Source organism: Scyliorhinus canicula, chromosome 7 (assembly GCF_902713615.1).
Source record: "Scyliorhinus canicula chromosome 7, sScyCan1.1, whole genome shotgun sequence".
NCBI lineage: Eukaryota > Metazoa > Chordata > Chondrichthyes > Carcharhiniformes > Scyliorhinidae > Scyliorhinus > Scyliorhinus canicula.
In genome coordinates this window covers 147,179,149-147,196,947 of record NC_052152.1, presented here as the reverse complement: position 1 = coordinate 147,196,947, position 17,799 = coordinate 147,179,149, and the positions used below count along the sequence as shown (strand labels likewise).

Below are 17,799 nucleotides of genomic sequence, written 5' to 3'. Positions count from 1 at the left end.
CAGTAAATCCCACCCATAATTTCTCAACAGACTCACTGATTAGTGGATGCTGTTCAAATGAAACCATCTCAAACAATACTATCCCACTTTACAAAATGAGACTTATGAGGCAGTTTGCTTCAATCAAGTAACTTTAAGAACAAAGATAGTCTTGATTCAGATAATATACAGGCTGTATGCTGACAAGGTCACATTTTAATTTATGACATGCATACCTACTGAAAGCGGACTGTTAGATTCATCCACAGTTAACTTCAGTTGTTGAATAAAATCAACATCATAGACAATCCTTTCCTGCCAGATATTTAGGACTCGTTCCATTTGCTTCTTACAATTCTGCTCAGATTCTCTGGGGAAGGACAAGAAAAAACAAAATTAACAAAAGCTCCAGTAATTTATTATTCTTGTTTAAGATTTTTCCTAACATCACAACTTCCAATATAGCTGTCCAGGTGCAAAATTGAATTTAAAAAAAAAGTGGAAAAGACCATCTACGATAAAAGTTACATTGAGAGAAATTATGACAAGGGCATAAGGTAGTTATTGGAACCAGGATGATCCTGTCCTCAACACACCACCTGCGATAGATTGTTGGACAGTGACTGAAGGCAGTACTTTAGCTCATTTCCCTATTCCCAACTGCAGCACAGAATTCCAATTGCAGCATTCCTACCATTGTGAATCAAAACAGTTTACTTGGCAGAAACTATGAAATGTTCCTATTTTACACGAGGCTCAGCTACTTAACTTTCCTAACCAGTTGAGGCATTGGAGAATGCCACGGATACATTATGATCTAATGCAAAGCTAATTCTTCTTAAATTGAATAAGCAAAATATTGCAGATGCTGGAAAATCTCAACAGGTCTGGTAGCATCTATTAGGAAAGAAAGCACAGTTAATGTTTCAAGTCCTTTGACTTGTCAGAACTGAAGGGAGGGAGACTATGTTAGAGCTTTAAGAGATTGCGGGTCTCCTCTATATTGGGGTGACTGAACACAGACTTGGGTGATTGCTCTGTGGAACACTTTTGCTCAGTCTTCAAGCATCACCCCCAACCTTCCTGTTACTTGCCATTTTAACTTAGCATCTTGCTCTCACGCCCACGTGCCTATCCTTGGCCTACCGTGATGCTCAAATGAAGCCCAGTGCAAGCTGCAGGAGCAGCATCTCACCTTCTGGTTGGGCACGTTTCAGCCCTCGGGACTTAAAAGTTCAGTTCGGCAACTTTTTCCTCCATTTAAGAAAAACATTAATTGGAATGTGGGCTTCGCTGGCTAGGTCAGCATTTATTGCCCATCCCCAGTGGCCCTTCCCTAGTGGCCCTTCAGAAGGTGGTAGTGAGCTTCTTCTTGAACCGCTGCAGGCCTTGAGGTGTAGGTACTCCTCCTTGCTGTCAAGGAGGGAGTTGCAGGATTTTAACCCAGCAACAGCGAAGGAATAGTGATATATTTCCAAGTCAGGATGGTGAGTGACTTGGAGGGGAACCCCCAGGTGGTGTCTCAGGAGCCTTGGTGAGTTATGCAATGCATCTCAGATGGTACACACAGCTGCCACTGTTTGTCAGTGATGGAGGGATTGAAATCAAGTAGGCTTTGTCCTGGATCGTTTCAAGTTTCTATAGGGTGTTGGAGCTGCACTCATTCAGGCAAGTTGGAGAGCAATGAATTATAGCCCCAACTTGTACCTTGCTGACGGTGGAAATGCTGTGGGGAGGGTTCAAGAGGTGAGTTACTCATCGTGGGAGCCTAGCGTTTGACCTTCTCTGGAGGCCACAGTATTTGGCTCGCCCAGTTCAGTTTCTGGTCAATGGTAAACCCCCACCCCCAGGATATTGACAGTGGAGGACTCGGCTACGGTAATGACATTGATTGTCAAGGGGCAATGGTTAGATTACCTCTTGATAGAGATGATCATTGCCTGGCATTTGTGTAGCGCAAATGTTACTTGACACTCGCCAAAGCCTGAATATTCTCCAGGTCTTGCTGAATTTGGAATCACAAATGGTGAACATGTTTGCATATGAATGCAGAATTCCCATTTCCAAAATTATAATGGAAGGATTGTCATTGATGAAGCAACTGAAGGTGGTTGGGACTTCAACACTCCCTTGCGGAACTCCTGCTGTGATGTCGCGGAGCTGTGGTGACTGACCTCCAACCACCATAGCCATCTTCCTTTGTGCCAGGTATGACTCCAGCCAACGGAGAGGCAGAGAGACCTGGGTGTGCTAGTGCATGAGTCACGGAAAGTTGGTTTACAGGTGATTAAGAAGGCAAATGGAATTTTGTCCTTCATTGCTAGAGGGATGGAGTTTAAGACTAGAGAGGTTATGCTGCAATTGTATAAGGTGTTAGTGAGGCCACACCTGGAGTATTGTGTTCAGTTTTGGTATCCTTACCTGAGAAAGGACATACTGGCACTGGAGGGTGTGCAGAGGAGATTCACTAGGTTAATCCCAGAGCTGAAGGGGTTGGATTACGAGGAGAGGTTGAGTAGACTGGGACTGTACTCGTTGGAATTTAGAAGGATGCGGGGGGATCTTATAGAAACATATAAAATTATGAAGGGAATAGATAGGATAGATGCGGGCAGGTTGTTTCCACTGGCGGGTGAAAGCAGAACTAGGGGGCATAGCCTCAAAATAAGGGGAAGTAGATTTAGGACTGAGTTTAGGAGGAACTTCTTCACCCAAAGGGTTGTGAATCTATGGAATTCCTTGCCCAGTGAAGCAGTTGAGTCTCCTTCATTAAATGTTTTTAAGGTAAAGATAGATAGTTTTTTGAAGAATAAAGGGATTAAGGGTTATGGTGTTCGGGCCGGAAAGTGGAGCCGAGTCCACAAAAGATCAGCCACGATCTCATTGAATGGTGGAGCAGGCTCGAGGGGCCAGATGGCCTACTCCTGCTCCTAGTTCTTATGTCCTTATGTTTACCCCTGATTCACATCGACTCTAGTTTGGCTAGGACTCCCCGATGCCATACTGGGTAAATTCTGCCTTGATGTCAAGGCCTCACCTCTGGCATTCAGCTCTTTTGTCCATGTTTGAACCAAGTCTGTAATGAGGTCAGGATCTGAGTGACCCTGGCAGAACCCAACTGAGCATCCATGAGCAGGTTATTGCTGAGTAAGTGCTGCTCAATAGTACTATTGATAACCCATTCCATCACTTTGCTGAGATTGGGTGTTCCGTATGGACGGTAATTGTCAAGAGTTGGATTTGTCCTGTTTCTTGTGTACAGGGTATACTTGGGAAATTTTCACATTGCCAGGTGGATGCCAGTGTTGTAGCTGTACTGGATCAGCTTAGCTCTGGCGCAGCTGGATCTGGAGCGCAAGTCTTCAGGCCAATGCCAGAATGTTGTCAGGATCTTTAGTTTTTGGAGCATCCAGTGCCTTCAGCCATTTCTCATGGAGTGAATCGAACACTGACATCCATGATGCTGGGGACATCCGGAGGAAGTAGAGATGGATCATCCACTAGACACTGCTGGCTGAAGATTGTTGCAAATGCTTCAGCCTTATCTTTCGCATGGATGTGCTGGGCTCTTCCATCCTCGAGGATGGGGATAATTGTGGACCCTCCTCCCTCAATGAGTTGCTTAATTGTCCAGTACCATTCGCGGTTGGATGTGGCAGGACTGCAGAGCAAATATCCAATCCATTGATTGTTTGGAATCACTTAACTCTGTCCAATACTTTCTGCTTATGCTGCTAATCACACAAGTAATAATAATAATAATGATAATCGCTTATTGTCACAAGTAGGCTTCAATGACGTTACTGTGAAAAGCCCCTAGTCGCCACATTCCGCCGCCTGTCCGGGGAGGCCAGTATGGGAATTGAACCCCTGCTGCTGGCATTGTCCTGCATTACAAGCCAGCTATTTAGCTCACTGTATAGTCATGTTGCAGGTTCACCTCATTTTTAGTTAAGCCCGTTGCTGCTCCTGGCATTACCTCCCACACACTCATCGGAGCAGGGTTGATCCCCTGGATTGATGGTAATGGTAGAGTTGGGGATACACCAGGCCATGAGGTTACACATTGTCTCTCAGTACAATTCTGCCACTGCTGATAGCACACAGCACCTCATGGATGTCCAGTCTCAAGTTGCTAGATCTATTCGAAGGCTATTACATTTATCACGATGGTACTGCCACGGAACATAATGGAGGATATCCTCAATGTGAAGATGGGATCCGCCTCCACAAGGAACTGTGCAGTCGGCGGGCAATGCGACCAATACCGTCATGGACAGATGCATCAGCGGCAAGCAATTTATGAGAATGAAGTTAAGTATGTTTTCCCTCTTGTTGGTTCCCTCACCAACTGCCGCAGTCCCAGTCAAGCAACTATGTCCTTTAGGACCCGGTCACCTCATTCTCTGCGTCCTCATCACCCTCAGTGCCTTCTCCAAGTGTTATTCAACATAGAGCTGTGGGAGGATGCTATGTGGTAATCAGCAGGAGGTTTCATTGTACATGTTTGACCTGGTGTCATGAGATTTCATGGGGCCGAGTCGAGGTTGAGGATTCCCAGGACAACTCCCTCCCAACTGCACTGTGCCGCCCCCTCTGCTGTCCTGCGGGTGGGACAGGACATTTCTAGGAATGGTGCTGGTGGTGTCTGGGACATTATCCTTTAGGTATGATTCTGATTATGACTATGACAGGCCTTTGCGTAACTAGTCTGTGAGACAGCTCTCCCAATTTTGGGACAAGCCCCCCCCCCCCCCCAGACGTTAGTAATGAGTACTTTGCAGGGTCGACAGGGTGGAGTTACCATTGTCAGTCTGGTGCTAAGATCAATGCTGGCTGGTCCATTTGGTTTCAGTTTATTTCAAGCCTTTCTTTCTAAAAATATCCCATACATGTATTGCCTCAACGAAACCCTCCTTCCCCTCTCACACCAGGCCACCTGTCTTTTGTTCTTAAAGTTGCCACTTTTTGCTGCAATCTCAAAGCTGTAACATATTGTTCCTCCCTTCAGTTCTGATGAAGAGTCAAAGGACTCACAACATTAACTCTGCTTTCTCTCCTAATATATTTTGCCAGATTTGGCAACCTTTCTTCTGAAGTTGATGTGCGAGCTTTATATTTTATAAAGTGGATGTACAATAAAGTGGCTTCTAAGCATGTGTAGACTCACCACCAGTTAGTTACTGATGGGATAGAGGGCAACTTTTCCAGCATCACGCCACTCAAAAATGGAGATGAAGAGTGTCTATTAGGTGGTCACTGGTTGACATTCATACACTACACTGACATTTTATACCAACATTTAATCAGTTTAGCTATTTGACTCCACAGTCAGTCTGGATTTCAGTGCTATTGTCACAGTTGTATCTAGTAAGTGGAAGATTTTGGAAAATCTGAGACTGTTCTAACGGACACTAAATTCAATCGATGTTCCTTGAAGCACTGGTTAACAATATCTTAATTGTAATTGTAACAACAATGGCACAAATACTCTGGATACATCTCATCTTCTTTCCAATTTATTTACAAACCAGTCAAATGAACTTTCTACCTACTGCACAATGCACCCATCTTGAATTATTATTGTAGAATAATGCCTCCAAGGGTATTATGTAGCTCTTCAATAACTCGTACTGTACCTAGCGACGTGTGAAAATGCGTCCACAAGAACCCCTTCAAAGGCTTTGGTGAATTCAGGACCTTTCCTCTTACTGTTCTGAATGACATCATTAGCCAGATAAATGAATGTCAGTTTCCTGCTTGGTTTAGCTAGATGAGTTACACAAAAAAAAAAGTTGCTATTAATGAATACAAAAACATTCAGGTGCATAACATCCCTGTGCACTTAGCAAGAGCTTTCTGTTCCAAAAGAGCTTCACAATTGCTTCAAACAGTAGTCAACTTACCTTAGACCTTTAACAATTAAGAAGTAAATGTGTGGCTGTAAATTTCCATGGGTTTGAGAGAGAATTGATTCGTTGGTGGTTAAACAATGTAAAGACTTCAATTTGAGCAACTTTTAGAGAAAGAATATTTTGCTTTAAGAAAAGATATTTAAAAATATGGGATAATCCTCATCATTCAAAAGATTGGTAAATTTTTTTCATTTTCTGGGGAGACAAGAATTAACTCAAATGGAGGCTATATTTAAACAACATCCCTGAAATTTAATACATTATATTGTAGGCATTTTACATAAAATATTCATAAAAAGCTTGATCAGAGAATGTTAAATTAATCAATATATTAAAGTTTGTCTGCACCTTTAAATAATTCTCATCTTTGGATTTGACTCATGATTGGTTTTTGAATCCCACGAAAGCACGTAGAAATAACTTGAGAACAGGAGGTTGTCTTTCCTAAATTGCAGAAAGATGTTTGCGTGTTAACTCACCTAATTTTATTCCACAATTTTATTTTCAGTGATTTCTGATCTCCAAGAGATAAACCAGAATTTTGAAAGTCAAGCACTAAAATAACCAGGCCAAATGGACAACCTTCTTGCTAACCTGAATCTAGCCTCTCGCTAACTTTATTCTAGTACTGAATCCACCATCAAATTTTCTTTTAGAAGGATGCATCATTACTTTTTAAACAATCTGCAATTGCCCGAAAGGTTGTTGTGCACCAAATTTAAAAAAACAGGTGCAAACCAGATTTTAGCATAATTGTCCCTCCACAGACAAAATTGCTGGGGCATAAGATATATCAATTCCAATCAAAATACTAGAATTGCAAATTAGCTAGTTTTAGTATAGGAAAGCATGTTGCAAAGATCCATGAATAGAGAATAAATCCTGAAGTAATATCAATCGCACATTAAAAGGCTATTTGTTTCCCAAGCGCTAATTGAATTTGTCCCTTTAATTGAAAGCAAACTCAGTCCTCGGGTACATTCCTTCTATTGTAACTTTTATTTTCCTCCAAAATACTGTTCTCATCTTCTCACCTCCAATTTTAAAAATAATTTCAATCCATTTTGAGGATAGATGGAAATGTCTTGAGGAACAGACAAACTCCAGCAATGAAAAAGGAAAATGTGGAAATGGAATTCAAGTAGACATGGCATATATAGGTATGCCAGTTTACATGTTTTAGCAGTAATGCACTAGGTTTATCGTTTACTTTCATGCCCATTTCTTCCACCTTGTCAAAATATACTCTACCTAACAGATGGGGAAAATAAATAACATTGGTCCTTAAACTGTCAACGAAGCACACAGAACCTGTCAAGTAAACAAACCTGTTACATAGAATTTACAGTGCCGAAGGAGGCCATCCGGCCCATCGAGTCTGCACCGGCTCTTGGAAAGAGCATCCTACCTCCACCCTATCCCCATAACCCAGTAGCCCCACCCAACATGAAGGACAATTTTGGACACTAAGGGCAATTTAGCATGGCCAATCCACCTAACCTGCACATCTTTGGACTGTGGGGGGAAACCGGATTACCCGGAGGAAACCCACGCACACACGGGGAGGATGTACAGGCTCCGCACAGACAGTGACCCAAGCCGGAATCGAACCTGAGACCCTGGAGCTGTGAAGCGATTGTGCTATCCACAATGCTACCGTGCTGCCCAAACTGTTGGCTCAGTTCTCCAGAAATGGATTTAATTTTCCATTTAGAATGTTACCAGTGCTTTTTGTTTTAAATAGACCCAGCAAAATTGATTTGTTTCTGTAGTTAAAATCAGATGTGGTGATTAGGAGGTTTGTGTTTCTTTTTCCAAACAAATTTGTCATTAGATTACAAAATCCAACAGAAAAGCCATGACCATTATCAAAGAGAAGCAGAGGCAGCACACTGTACGATAATCAGAATAACGCAGAATAGAGGCACAACCATCAGAAAAATCTGTAATATAAACTCTATCAAATTGGAAACTACACTTCGGCACCACAATTTATTTAATATTACTTCGAGATTTAATAGCTCCTACATTAAATTTAATTTGTATTAAATACATTTATATGAAAGTTGTACACACTAATCTATTTCAACCTAAGGAATAGTGCTATTCAATTCACAATGCACCAGAAATTTAGTCCATCAAATGGGGCATGCTTTATTTGTTGCTCCTAACTGCTCTGCTGGAATAAATCATTCAAATATTAGTTACTCCATCAGTTTTGAAATTATTGCCTTAGAGGGGATAGATACAAAGACAGTTCACTTGATGATACCTGGGGTGAGAGAGTTGCCCTATGAGGAGCAATAAAGTGAATTGATCCTTTACTCTCTGGAGTTTAGTAGAGATAATCTTATTAAGACATATATGATTCTGAGAGAACTTGACAGTGGATGCAGAGACTGTCATGCTTGGTTGCAGAGCCCCAAAATTGGGGGCATAGTCTCAAGGTAAAAGGGATGGCCATTTTGACTGAGCTGAGAAATTTCTCCACTCAGGAGGTTGCGAATCTTTGGAATGCTCTACTCCAGAGAGCTATAAATGCTCAGTGTTGCATTATATTCAAGGCTGGAAGTGACAGATTTTTGGATGCTGAAGAATATGGGGATCCAACATGAAAGCAGAGAGGAGGTTGAGATCGGACATAAGACACAGGAGCAGAATTAGTTCACTGGACCCATTGAGTCTGCTCCGCCATTCAATAACAATTATATTTTTCTCATGATTTTATTGACTGGCAAAACAGGCATGAGAAACTATATAACCCACTTCTGCCCCTATTTCTTATGTTCTTATATCCTATTTCATACAAAATAAATTCAACACTAATCCAGCAAGCACACTCTTCAAAATAACAGAAGGCTGGGCAGGCAACGACAGAAACAGCTCCTTCAGAGCTAACACTAATCTTCCAAATATTAAATCCATTCATTCCAGCTTGAGTGCAAGAAACATTGCCACAGGAACAAACTAGTTTCGTAGACTGCTGGGACATTTATCATCACTCAGTTTAAACCAGTTACTCTTACTACTGTATGCATACAATCTAGGCTGCCACTCCAGTCTATTACGGAAGGAGTGCTGCTGCTACAATGTCAATTCTTTCACCTTTGGGTTGGAGATTTTACACCCCCCACCCCCACCCCCGCGTTCACTCTTGGCCCCCGACAAATATCTCGTGGTGCTTTTTGGAGGGCAGGGGAAGTTATCACGATACTCAGTCCTCAAATTATCATCCACAAAAAAAAATCAAGATGATCTGACCACGCGATTCAATGGTGGGTGAGAACAATTTGAATGGTTTCCTTCGTTACAACGGTGACAACACTTCTGAGATAGTACTTCATTGACTGTGAAGCGTTTCGCCCTTCTTCTGCCGAAGAGTAACGAGGTTGTGAGTGGGGGAAATGCTTCAACACAAGGGGCAGGGCGCGGCGACCCCCGCCCCGAGTCGGTCAGGGACGGGTCCAGCCGAGGCGCCGCTCACCTCGCTTCAGCTCCCGGTGCCAGACGTGCACAATGATGCCTGCATGTTTCCGATGATGGATGAGCCACAGGGAGAGGGTTTGCACACTCTGCTGCGAGTTACTCAACTCGGCGAGCTTCTTCTCGAGCGCGGATTCGGAGAAGGAGGACATTTCTCTCTGTTTATCTCTGTATCCGCGCTGCTTTCGAGCCCTCCCCCCCCGGTCAATCCTCTCAGGAGGTAACTCCGCAAAATGGCGGCCTCACCTTTCACCCGCGCGGGGAGGGGGAGGGGGGGTCAGAGGGCGTCACGTGATGGACAGTCCGACCTGACGCGGCGAGTTTTTTGGGGGGGTGGGTGGGTGGAGGGAATAAACAATTTGAGTGAGCCTCTGATCTCGAAGGCGCAGGCTATTTTTGAAATCCAACGAATTATGGCAGAGAGCCGCCGTTCGTGCGCCTGCGCAGACACTGCGGCCGGCGCACGGTTTGGACGCACGTTCAGTGTCCCCGGATATCCGATAGGTAGGCGACAAGGCAGACTGGATAAATGGGATAGGAGATTGGTGAGTGAGAGTTCTGCACACTGGATCAATAGGATAGGAGATTGGTGAGTGAGTGAGAGGGTCTGCACACTGGATCAATAGGATAGGAGATTGGTGAGTGAGTGAGAGGGTCTGCATACTGGATAAATGGGATAGGAGATTGGTGAGTGAGAGGGCCTACACACTGGATCAATAGGATAGATTGGTGAGTGAGAGGGTCTGCACACTGGATAAATGGGATAGGAGATTGGTGAGTGAGGGTCTGCACACTGGATCAATAGGATAGGAGATTGGTGAGCAAAGGTCTGCACACTGGATAAATGGGATAGGAGATTGGTGAGCAAAGGTCTGCACACTGGATAAATAGGATGGGGATTGGTGAGGAGAGGGTCTGCACTGGATAAATGGGATAGGAGATTGGTGAGTGAGAGGGTCTGCACACTGGATAAACAGGATAGGAGATTGGTGAGTTTGAGGGTCTGCACACTGGATAAATAGGATGGGGATTGGTGAGTGAGGGAGCTGCACACTGGATAAATAGGATAGGAGATTGGTGAGTGAGTGGGTCTGCACACTGGATAAATAGAACAGGAGATTGGTGAGTGAGGGGTCTGCACACTGGATAAATAGTGTAGGAGATTGGTGATGTGAGAGGGCCTGTACGCTGGATAAATAGACACTCATTCAGTGCATCGCTCACCCCTACTCACTCACTCGTTCAGTATCTCGCAATCCCCACACACTCATTCAGCATCTGCATTCATCCCACACACATTCAGTGTCATGTACTGCTGCTGCACACCATTCCTAACCACTCGGTGACGAAGGGTGGCACGGTAGCACAGTGGTTAGCACTGTTGCTACACAGCGCCAGGGTCCTATGTTCGATTCCCGCTTTGGTCACTGTCTGTGCGGTGTCTGCACATTCTCACCTTGTCCCGAAAGACATGCTTGTTCGGTTAATTGGGCATTCTGAATTCTCCCTCTGTGTACCCGACAAGGCGCTGGAGTGTGGCGACTAGGGGATTTTCACAGTAACTTCATTGCAGTGTTAATGTAGCCTACTTGTGACAATAATAAAGATTATTATATAACACTCCCCTCCACACATACACGCTTACTCATTCACACAACGCGACGCACCGTCCTGGGCTAGACGGACCTCCCCTCCCTTAAGGAAGAAAATTGAGGCTGTCCAAAGTCTGGGCAGCCATCAGTTCTGAGCACCTAACAGCATCACCTTCTCCCTCCATCCACACCCTCCCCCAGCCCCACCAATCTCTGAGCACCCAGTACTCCCTCTCAATTAAATTCCTTCACTCACTATCTCTCACTCTCTCACACACGATCACTATTTTTCTCACACACATTCTCTCTCAGACATACGTTCTCTCAGACACTCTTTCTCTCTCAGGCACTCTTTTTCTCTCACATACTCACTCTGTTTCTTACACTCGCTTTCTCTCACGCACATACTTTCTCTCACACACTCATTTTCCCTCACACACTTGCTTTCTCTCACTTTCTTTCACACACCCACACTCTCGCAATGCTTTCTCACAAACTTACTTTCTCATTCATAAACTCATTCTTTCTCATTCACAGACTCACTCTCATTCACAAACTCACGCTCAGTCTCTCACACGCTCCCTCTTTCTTGCACAGTCGTTCTTTCTCTCTCTCACAGTCGCTCTTTCTCTCTCACACACTCGCTCTTTCTCTCTCGCTCACTCGCTCTTTCTCGCTCATTTGCTCTTTCTCCCGCTCACTCGCCCTTTCCCGCTTTCGCTCTATAATATCATGGCTGTCTTAGTGTGAATTTAACTGATTTCAGGCAGGGCCTAGAGTATCAGTTGGTACAGTTGTGTACAGATTGCTCCGTTACCAATATGATATGCCACTCAGAATAACTTGTTACTTCACCAGTAACATTGCTACTTGTTTGGTTTATTTTTAGTAAACTCTGACTTTTATGTTCACTTTGTTGGAATATTTCATATTCTGTTTCCCTTTTACAGGATGGTGAAACAGCATGTGAAACAGTAGGAGTGACGAAGACAGAATTATGGCCATATTTGATTCCCCAAAAGAGGCTTTTGGTGTCTTGCGTCCAATTTGCGTTCAGCTAACAAAGGAGCAGACTATCAACAATGTACAGTGCCTTCAATCTCAGCTACAGAAGGTTGGAGATGCAGCCTTACAGGACTTGCAGGAGTATGTCTTGTTTCCACTCAGATTTTCATTGCGGACACCTCGTCTAAAACAAGAAAGATTTGTCCAGAGTGTGGTGGAGTGCATTCATTTTATTATTTCTAGAACATGTGTGCGGAATCAGCAACAACTTTATGACCTCTTCTCCGAACTTTCCCTTTGCTTGTCTTCCCCGGGCAACCATGGAAAGTTGGCCGTTATTTCAGAGGAGCTTAAAATGGCAGTTGTCCAAGGACTCATTGCCCTACTCCATTCAGCATATGGTGACATTCTGCTAAGTCTGTACCAGCCAGACATGCTTCCTATCCAAGGGTTTGTTATCTCGCTGCTATTAGACATAGCTGAACATGAAAAATCAAGACAGCTCCAAATTCTTGCCCTGAAGTGTTTGCTGGTCTTGATTTTACAGTGTGATTGTCCAGATGTGCACCATTCTTTTGACGACAATGGCCTCCTTCAAGTTGGAGACTCATTTGCCTCATTTTTGCCTGGGATCACTTTAGGAATGACACGCATTATCTCTGGAGATGTTAAACAGGGTCACTTAGTTACATGTTATGCCATCAAGGTTTGGTACAAGTTGGTGGGCTTGGTCATGGCCAACGACCAAGTCTCCAAAACCCACCATGACAAGAAAATGCTCTGTGCAGGGGAGCTTAAGCTTGCTGAACTTGTAATTTGCAGAAAACCAGAATGGGTGAAAAATACTGCAAGCAAGCTGGATGTACTGTTACAGAATCTCAACAGCTGCGCAGCTGGTAACCCACATTGGAAAGTAAGGTTGGAATTGGTTGAACTAGTTTACTATTTGCTGTCTTACTGTAACAAATCCCTGAAACCGTCCATCGGCCATTTGCTGGAAGTTCTGGTGGGGCTGGTGTGTGATGAGAGACCAGAGGTGCAAACCAGATGTAGTCAGGTTTTGAGAAGCATTTCTGAACTATGTGTGATGTGCGAGAGCAAAGATTTCACCAATGTGCTTTCTGAAAACTTGCATGCACTCACAACCGCTCTTCCAAGACTCATGAGAACACTGGACGACCAAAGTAAATTGAAATCCTTGGGTTTGTTGCTTGGCTACTTAAAATTATTAGGGCCCAAAGTCAATGTTGTTCTAAATTCAACTGTTCATCTTGGACGTCTTTCAAAAGCACTGATGCAAATCCTAGAGCTGGATGTCACAGATGTGAGAATTGTAGAAGAACGGCGTTTGAATTCTGAGGTCGAGGAACTGCAGGCCGCAGCACACTCTTTATCCGGCTGGGATCACTTAAAAACGTGGTGCAAGCCTGCTGCACAGAGAAAATACTTCAAGTATTTTACTGAAGAATGTGTATTTGCATTACTGCAGCAGATTTGTAGGGCTTTAGGTTACTATGGTAATCTCTATCTGCTTGTGGATCATTTCATGGACCTGTACCAAGAGTCAGTAGTGTATAGGAAACAGGCTGCGATAGTGATTAATGAACTGTTACTCGGGGCTGCAGGCTTAGATGTAGATGTTCTTCATGAAAGAGAAACTCCAATTTGCACAGATGATCTCAAGGCGACCGTGACTTCCATTATTGAGGAGTACACAAGCACAGCTAACTGGCATTTGGTAACAAGTATCGAGTCAGAATATGAGACTTGTCTCAACACAAATCAACCAAAATTTCAGGGTTTTACGAGACGATCCCACAGTGGTTACCTGTACTCAAGTCAAAGTCTAACTGTTCACACAATGAATAGTAATATCTGGCAAATCTGCATCCAGCTTGAAGGAATCGGCTATTTTGCCCGTGTGTTAAATAAGGAAATCCGTTTGCTTTTAATAACATCTCTTTACCCAGTAATAGAAAAAGTTGGAGCTGAGACTCTGCTTGTTCGTCAAATGGCCACAAGGACGTTAGTAGATCTTTGCCATGCCTGTGGTTATGATTCACTTCGGGAATTGATAAATCAGAATTCTGACTATCTAGTGAACACAATTTCCCTCAACCTGAGAAGTCTAACCCAACACCCTCACACACCGCGTGTTATTAGTGTCATGTTTAGCTATTCCGATGCCAGTTTACTGCCTTTGGTCGATGATGTGATCCAGGATGTGCTGCTGTCGCTTGATCATTACTACAATGAAAAGGCTGAGCTAATTTTCTCTGTCCTCTTTTCGCTTATGTCAGCTTTAGGTATGTGTCTTGAGCCAAGATAATATGGACCTGTGTTAGAATGTAGCACGCAGTTTGTGATTACTTTTCAACAATAGCTGAGATTCAATATTGTTGAACATTTTGCTCTACGGGAAGAAAAATGTTTTCCACTTAGTGGATTTCCGCTTTTGCAATTAGCATGGCATTTTAGTTTGAAAATGAGGGTAGTCTGATGTAAGGAAGGAATTTCACAGGCCTGATGCATAAAACTTTTCCAGGCGAGGTACAAAGCTGACCATTACTGCTTCCAGAAAGTACCATCTTTAAACCAACATTACCTATAAAATTCCATATGAACAGTAATATCTGTTTCTACCACCAGAGAGAGTAACTACTCCATATTCATCCCACATGGCATATGAACAGATTATGATGATGGCCCTTTTCTGAAATTTACAAAGTTTAAGAACATATAATTAATGTGTATATTGGGTCTTAAAGGTAATTCTTTTTTTCACAGAATTAGTCTCAAGCAGGAATCGTAGAATCCCTACAGTGCAGAAGGAGGCCATTTGCCTTGAGTCCCCACCAACCGTCCAAAAGAGCACCTTACCCATGTCCACTCCCCCAGCTACCCAATCCTATCCCAGTAACCTAACCTGCACATCCCTGGACACTAAGGGACAAATAATTTAGCATGACCAATCCACCTAATGAGCACATCTTTGGGCTGTGGGAGGAAACTGGAGCACCTGGAAACGTATGCAGACATGGGGAGAACATACAATCTCCACGCAGTCACCCAAGGCCAGAATTGAACCTTGGTCCTTGGTGTTAACTACTGTGCCATCAGCTTTGGGCACTGTATCTGCTCATCTATACCCTCGTTGGTATATGACGATCATTAAGACTATAGTGCTTTCAGTTTCGCACAAAACACCAGTAAGCCAAGTTTTATAACTGCAACTCTACGCATCAAACACATTTTTATCTTATCATCTTCAGTTGTGTTGAAGATTATAGACCTGTAACTGTCCGAGCCTGCCTTTTCTCTTTATATATCTGATTGACATGTGTATCTCCAGCATTTTCTTTGTTACTGATTTAAGCTGGTATTGTAAAACCTATTCTAATGGCGGGAGTCACGAAATAATGGAGCTATTCATCTGTAGTTACTTGAATTTTTTTTTGTCCAGCCTTGCAACTTTAGATATGTGAGTATTATAAATATATTAAAAACAGCAACATTTTTGCTTTTATAAATAAATGCAGATAACACAAGTAAAGACGACAACAACTTGCACCTTAAATGAGTATACGTCTCAAAGCACTAGTGGTTGATTATCATCACAACATTTGATACCGAGCAACATGAGATATTACGACAAGTGACCAAAAGCTCAGTCCACGGTAGATTTTAAGAAGCACCTTAGAAGGAGAGACTGAGAGTTTTAGCAAGGAACTTTTCAGAGCTTTGGGCTTGGGCCCTGAAAGCGTGGTGACCCGTGTGGAGTGAAATAAATCAATTGCACAAGAAGCCAAAATTAGAGAAGCAAGGAGATCTTGGGAGGGTTGTATGGCTGGAGGACATTACAGAGAGTGGGAGAGACCACTGAGATTTGAAAACAAGAATGAAAATTTTAAAATTAGAAATGTTGACTGAAAAGGTCAGCAAGCATGGGCGTGATGGGTTGACATAGTTTGATGGAATTTAGGAGACAGGCAACAAGCTTTGGATTAGATAATGTTTATGAGGTAGAATATCCGGCATTGCAGGATTAGAACATTGTGTTAAGTTTTCAGCACCAGCTTGATCATAAGGGCATTAAAGCCATAGGGGACTTGGATGTTTGGTTCAGAGTAGCACCCTCGCCTCTTGGGGCTGGTTTAGCACACTGGACTAAATCGCTGGCTTTTAAAGCAGACCAAGGCAGGCCAGCAGCATGGTTCAATTCCCGCACCAGCCTCCCCGAACAGGCACCGGAATGTGGTGACTAGGGGCTTTTCACAGTAACTTCATTGAAGCCTACTCGTGACAATTAATGATTTTCATTTCATTTCATTGAGATAGGAAGTTGTGGGTTCAAGATTCACTACCGAGATCACCACATTAATCTAGGCAGTACATGTTAGAAGAGACATTAAACCAAAGGCCTCTCTATTCCTTCAAGTGGATGTAAATATCCCAGTGCACTATTCATAGAAGAGCAGGGAAGTTTAACCTATGTCCTGGAGAATATCCCTTAACCATCACCCCAAAAAATATAATAATAATCTTTATTGTCACAAGTAGGCTTATATTAACATTGCAATGAAGTTACTGTGAAAAGCCCCTAGTCACCACATTCCGGCGCCTGTTTGGGTACACAGAAGGAGAATTCAGAATTCTCACCTGGTAGGGGAATTGAACCCGCACTGCTGGCCTTGTTCTGAATCACAAACCAGGCAGCATGCTACAAACCAGGTAGCATGGTGGTTAGCATAAATGCTTCACAGCTCCAGGGTCCCAGGTTCGATTCCCGGCTGGGTCACTGTCTGTGCGGAGTCTGCACGTCCTCCCCGTGTGTGCGTGGGTTTCCTCCGGGTGCTCCGGTTTCCTCCCACAGTCCAAAGATGTGCGGGTTAGGTGGATTGGCCATGCTAAATTGCCCGTAGTGTCCTAAAAAGTAAGGTTGGGGGGGGGGGTTGTTGGGTTACGGGTATAGGGTGGATACGTGGGTTTGAGTAGGGTGATCATTGCTCTGCACAACATTGAGGGCCCGAAGGGCCTGTTCTGTGCTGTACTGTTCTAAGTTCTAAGCTGTCTAGCCCACTGAGCTAAACCAGTCCTTGCATATGTCTAAGCCAGAGTATCCCAGGGCCTGGAATCGAAAGTCCAAGGGGAGAAATCGCCATGCTGCCATTTAGCACAGGTTTCCACAAACCTTTGAACCAGGCGGATCGGATGTCCCCGTATGGCCGGTCTCTTGGCAGGATGGTACCCTGGCACTGCAGTGCCACCTGGGCACCTTGGCTCTGCCATCTGGACATTCTGGCACTGCCAAGTTGCACTGCCAGGCTGCCTGAGACAATGCCAGGCAGGCAGTGCCCAGGTGCCAGGTTGCCCATTCCTGGGATTGGGCCTGGAGGTGCCCTGCCCTTATGAGATGTGGGGAGGGGGGCTTAAAGACCCCCTAATTGGTAAATTGAGGTGTTGGGGAGGTCCAGAGACCAAAGTGGGGGTGTAATGATATGTATAATCTAAGGAGAGTAAAGGGTTAAGATGATGTTCATGTATCTCAACACTAGACGGCATCACTGAGTAGTCTTATAAAAGGCTGCGTCTAAGCATTCTGGGAGAAGCTTATGGTGAAGTTGAGATAGTGTTGGTTGTATTAGAGCGACATAATAGATTAATGTAACGTAGATTCAATCCTGTTATTTTGTTAACTATTACTTAGTATAGTGTGCGAACCATTTAAAGTAGTGTAAAATAAATTAGCTTTGTTTTAAATACATAGCTTTATGTTCTTTGTAAACACTACAACTTTTAGCTATCTTGGAGAGCTATACAAGGAA

General features: G+C 43.7%; 2 protein-coding genes across 10 annotated transcripts in view; one reads left to right on the top strand and one right to left on the bottom strand.

The window, feature by feature from the left end:
* rprd1b (regulation of nuclear pre-mRNA domain containing 1B) overlaps positions 1–9,643 on the bottom strand; it is a 54,320-nt gene extending 44,677 nt beyond the window's left edge. The window contains exons 1-3 of one of the 2 annotated variants that reach the window (XM_038803080.1): positions 9,379–9,643; positions 5,619–5,748; positions 216–349 (exon numbers count right to left, since the gene is read on the bottom strand). In XM_038803080.1, coding sequence (XP_038659008.1) covers positions 216–349; positions 5,619–5,748; positions 9,379–9,529 — 415 coding nt within the window. In that variant the 5' untranslated portion in view covers positions 9,530–9,643. The remainder of the gene's footprint in view (positions 1–215; positions 350–5,618; positions 5,749–9,378) is intronic. The other variant, XM_038803079.1, reaches the window with a different exon arrangement.
* Positions 9,037–17,799, top strand: part of tti1 (TELO2 interacting protein 1) — a 33,557-nt gene continuing 24,794 nt past the window's right edge. For 2 of the 8 annotated variants that reach the window (XR_005461354.1, XM_038803078.1), the window contains exons 1-2: positions 9,801–9,922; positions 11,920–14,280. Coding sequence is in view for 1 of the 8 variants with exons in the window: in XM_038803078.1 (XP_038659006.1) it covers positions 11,967–14,280 (2,314 nt within the window). In the remaining 7 variants the exon portion in view is untranslated. The other 6 variants (XR_005461357.1, XR_005461356.1, XR_005461360.1 and 3 more) reach the window with 6 other exon arrangements.